The sequence below is a fragment of the Hyperoodon ampullatus genome (genome assembly GCF_949752795.1).
Source record: "Hyperoodon ampullatus genome assembly, chromosome: 7".
Lineage (NCBI taxonomy): Eukaryota > Metazoa > Chordata > Mammalia > Artiodactyla > Ziphiidae > Hyperoodon > Hyperoodon ampullatus.
The window spans coordinates 63,220,465-63,225,612 of NC_136920.1; the positions used below are offsets into that span (position 1 = coordinate 63,220,465).

The 5,148-nt window shown below is 38.2% G+C and overlaps 1 protein-coding gene across 1 annotated transcript; it reads right to left on the reverse strand.

Moving 5' to 3' along the window:
• Positions 1 to 302: 302 nt before the first annotated feature.
• Positions 303 to 1,224, reverse strand: LOC307055355 (olfactory receptor 5P6; the record flags this gene model as incomplete). The annotated part of the gene is made up of 1 exon (XM_079707533.1): positions 303 to 1,224. Exon 1 carries the CDS (start codon positions 1,197 to 1,199, stop codon positions 303 to 305), a length of 897 nt encoding a protein of 298 aa, XP_079563659.1. The 5' UTR covers positions 1,200 to 1,224.
• Between the last annotated feature and the right edge of the window lie 3,924 nt (positions 1,225 to 5,148).

Here is a 5,148-nt window from a genome sequence, read left to right on the forward strand (position 1 = left end):
ACTGCTGGGATGCATAGGATGCCTTCTACAGAGGGCCACTTCTCCAAGGTTGAGAAATATAACTAACCTACCACAGATATAAAAATAAAAATAGCAACTTAGAAAAAATGAGGCTGCAGAGGAACATGTTCCAGGCAGAGGAACATGTTCCAGACAAAGGAACAAGGTAAAACCCCAGATGAACTAAGAGGTATGGAGATAGGCAATCTACCTGAGAAAGAGTTCAGAGTAATGATCGTAAAGATGTTCAAAGAACTTAGGAGGAGAATGGATGCACACACAGATTGAGAAGTTAAAAGTTTTTAACAAAGCTCTCTCTTCAGAGCCCCATTAATCTCACTGTTCCTCAGGCTGTAGATGAGGGGGTTCAACATGGGGATCACCACCGTGTAGAACACAGACACCACCTTGTTCTGATCAGTTGAGTAGCTGGACTTGGGCATCACATAAATGAATGTGATGGTCCCATAGAACAGAGTGACTGCTGTGAGGTGAGACGTGCAGGTGGAGAAGGCCTTGTGGTGCCCCCCGGTGGAGCGCATCTTCACAATGGTGATGAGGATGTAGATGTAGGAGATGGCTATGACAATCACCGTGACCACAATGATGGAGCCAGCTGTAAATGAGGGGACAACTGTGGGGATACTGATATCAGAACAGGAGAGTTCAACCAAGGGAGCAAAATCACAGAAAAAATGATTGACTCGATTTGGTCCACAGAAAAGTAAATAATAGAAGCAAATGGTAAAAGACCAAGCATTGAGGAAACCACCTACATAAGCCACTGTGAGTAACTGAACATAAACTCGTGTGGACATTTTGGTGGAATAAAGCAGTGGGCTGCAGATTGCCATGAAGCGATCATATGCCATGGCAGCCAGAAGGAAGCATTCAGTTGACCCAAAGAAAACAACTGAACCAAGTTGAATGGCACATCCAAGATAGGAGATGGTATTTCTCTCCACCAGGAAATTTGCAAGCATATTGGGTGTAACAGAAGATGAATAGCCTATGTCAGCAAAGGCCAGGTGGCTCAGAAAAAAATACATAGGATGATGGAGCTGAGAAGAGACTCTGATAAGAATGACTGTGCTGAGATTGCCACATATGGTCACCAGGTAGATACAAAGGATGATCGTGAAGAGGATGACTCGAAGAATTGGATCATTTGTTACGCCCAGTAAAATGAACCCTGTCATTGCAGTATTGTTCCCATGCTCCTGGGAATCCATGAGATAGGGTAGCTGCTACCAAAATGAACCTGTGATGAGACATTACATTAAAGAAGTTTTGAATTTGATGGTTTTCTTTTTATTAATACACATAGAGTTTCTTATAAACAAGTAAATTATTCAGTTAGGTTTGGACTAATTTTTTTTACCTTAGGGTAAAAACCTTATATTCTTCTATTTTTATATATATTTTAGAGTAGAAAATTTTATTTATTTATATAATGAGTATTCTATATTTTAAAAATTGTTTTGAGCATGAACACGGGAAAACCTGCTTCAAATAATGTATATCTTTTCCTCTCTATATTATATAATACCTAACGGTTATTGAATATTTACTAAATGGCAAGCCTTGGGTTAAGAATTTTCTATATAGTTCTATTTTAATTTGTATGAAATAATATTAAGTATTTAATCTCATTTGTAGACAATGAAACTGAATTTGGCAATGTAACTGAGCTAAGTTTCCATAGCAAATTGTAGAATCAAAGATGTGACTCTCAGGTAGTTTGAATACAGTCCATTCCTTTAGTAACTATGCTATAAATGAAATTAAAGAATACTTATGATGAAGTCAAGTCTCTTGGAAATGGGTGGATAACAAATTACATTGCTACTTTCTGACAGCTAAAGTATAAAAGAGGTGCCTAGGTAATCACAAAGGTTACAAATTCTCTCAATAAAACAAGACCATGTTTTTAAAAGGAGAAATACAATTTTCTTAATTGGACAAAGAAGAAAGGGAAAGAAAGTTCGAATTAAGGTTAGAAATGAAGTCAGCTATTATAAATGTATTATGTTTATTTAACATTCACAATTAAATATTGTTTTCTCAATTAGTTTGGAGTATCAATATAATTACTTGCAAAATCTTACATGTTTAATATCTAGGACATAATTAAACTACATTCACTCAAATCTGATCATTTCCTAATGTAATTATGTTTTCAAATTGGAGTAATATAGAACAAAATAGTATTCGTTTCAACATAATATATTGATATATATATATATATCAATATGTCAAGTCCCTGGTGGGACTTGCTGGTGTCTGCCCCCTGGTGGGTACAGCTGGGTGAATAAAGTTCCAGCTTAAAAAGTTAAGAAGTGTACCCAGGTTCGCCCAGCAAGTTGCCAGGCTGAAACTCATCTCCAAGTTCTCTGGCTCTGTATTCTCAACTTTGCCCAAAAGCCTCTGGTTGCCTGTAAGCCTAAGCCTTCAGAACAATAAACAAAGGAAGTCTTTCCAAGATATGTACAAACAGTAATTCCCCAAAGCACCTTAAACGTAGTGAATTTTATAGTATAATACTTATTGGCTGAGTACCCAGTTTAATATCGTTGAAAGACCGTGTGAGTTTCTGGTCTTACGGGTGGAAAAATGAGGAATCATGGTAACTTGAATTATTCCTATTTATACACTAAGTAGACTATAGAAACAGGTTAATTCAGCTAAGGTTACTTGCTAGCTGGCTGCTGGATAGCATCTGCCCTGTTTCTCCTGGCTTGTGAGAACAGATACAACTTTAGAGAGTAAAGTGTTCTCAAATGGTTATTGAAAATCAGGACAACTGATTAACTCACAAAAGCCAAATATCTTACCTCTAAAAATGAGAATTCATTCATCTTACAGTAATAAATTCAGAGTCATTGTTGTACTATGAGAGCTGTGCTATTTTAGTGTTTGCCTTTGAGGATAAATCTCTGAAGATTCTTGACATTCAAATGTGAATTCAAAAGCACCAGGGGTCATTATCACATTCTCAAGTGAATATTGAGCAGTGCACCTCACACAAATATAACTAATATTTAAGGATTCTGTCAATTCTCAAGCGACCAGTTTCTTTCTTTTTCTACTTGTTTGTGTATTTCCATTTGATAATTATTGGAAGTATACTATAATAAATTATCTCATAGCTAAACATTTGTTCTGTTTAATACATCAGGTTAAGGACTACACTACCAATATAAAATGGTAGAAGAATGTGCGATCAAGATAGCAGATTAGGAGGACCCTGAGCTCACCTCCCACAAACACATCAAAATTACAAATAGATATATAGCAGCTTTCTCTGAGGATAACCTGAAAACTAGACAAATGACTCTTCTACAACCAAAGAAAGAACCACGCAGAGTCTAGTAGCAGAGGAGAAGTGATCGAGTTGGGACCCACACCCTCAGTGGGCAACCCAGAGGAGGAGAATAGCACAGGCTCAGGGATACTCTCTAAGAAGAGAGAGGTTTCAGCCCCACAGTGGGCACCCCAACCCTGGGGTCAAGCACCAGGAAGATAAGCCCCATTTCCTGGTTTTGAAAACCAGTGGGGCTTACCAGAAGGCTGTAGGAAACTGAGACTCTGCTCTTGAAAAGCACACTCACAGACTTGCTTGCTCTCAATATCGGTGCAGAGGCAGAAGAGTGAAAAGTTCCTGGTGCTCTGGCTAACCTGCTGGATTGCCCCAGAGCACCCCACCCCAGCCTGCACCAGTCGCCAGCTGCAGCCTCTCTGCCAAAGCCCCACCAAGGTGTGACTGCCAGCATGTCTCAAGACTAGCTGCAGCTTGCTCCAGGCTGCAGTTCAAGCCCCTCTGGCTCCAGCCATACCCCCACCAAGGCAGCAACTGCCATCATGCCACAGGAGAATCCACGGTTTACACCAGGCTCTGACTCTAGCCACTCTGTCTCCAGCCCTAATCCCCACCAAGGTGGTGGCTGCCAGCTCAAACCAGAAGTCATGACCCTTGCTCATTTCAGATCTAGATCTCCCACCAAAGCCACTGAGCGCACTCAGACTGCAAAGGGATGGTCCCCCACAAGCACACACCTTCAAGACCAGTATATGTAACTATTTCACCTAATTTCATAGACAAAGAGAGAAAGTCAGACAAAATGAGAAGACAGAGGAATATGCTCCAAATGAGAGAATGAGATAAAACACCAGAAAAAAAACTTAATGAAATGCCGATAAGTAACTTACCTGATAAACATTTCAAGGTAATGGTTATTAAAATAATCACTGAACTTAGAAAAGAATAGGGGAACATAGTGAGAATTTCAACAAAAGACTAGAAAATATAAAAAGAACTGTTGAGAGTTGAAGAATACAATAACTGAAATGAAAAATTCACTAGAAGGAATTAATGGCAGATTAGGTGATACAGAACACATAAGCAACCTGGAAGACAGAATGGTTGAAATCAGCCAATCAGAACAAAAAAGGAAAAAAAATTTTTAATGAGCATAGTTTAAGGGACCCATGAGACAACATCAAGTGTACTAACATTATAGGGGTCTCAGAAGGAGAAGAGAGAGGAAAAGGGCTAGAAAAACATATTTGATAAAATAATGGCTATAATTTTCTTTAATCTGAAGAAGTAAAAAGGTATTTAGGCCCAGGAAGTGCAGAAAGTTTCGAACATGAAGAACCCAAAGAGACCCACACCAAGACATATCATAATTAAAATGGCAAAATTTAAAGATAAAAAGAAAAATTTTAAGTTAGTGAGAGAAAAAGAGAGTCACATAAAAGGGAATCACCCTAATGCTGTCAGCTGATTTTTCAGCAGAAATAGTGCAGTCCAGAAGGAAGTGGCATGATACATTTAAAGTGCTAAAAGGAAAAAACCTACAACAAAGGATACTTTACCTGGCAAGTTTCAGAATTGAAGAAGAGGTAAAGAATTTCCGAGACAAGCAAAAACTAGAAACACTCATCATTGTTAAACCATCCTTACAAGAACTGTTAAAGGGTCTCCTTTAAGTGAAAAAGAAATGACTATAACAAGAAATAAGAAAATATATGAAGGAAAAAAATTTCACTGGTAAAGGTAAATGTATTAGTAAAGGCAGTGGATCAGCCACTTGAAAAAAGCTAGTGCAAAAGTTAAAAGACAAAAATTGTATAACTACAATGAAC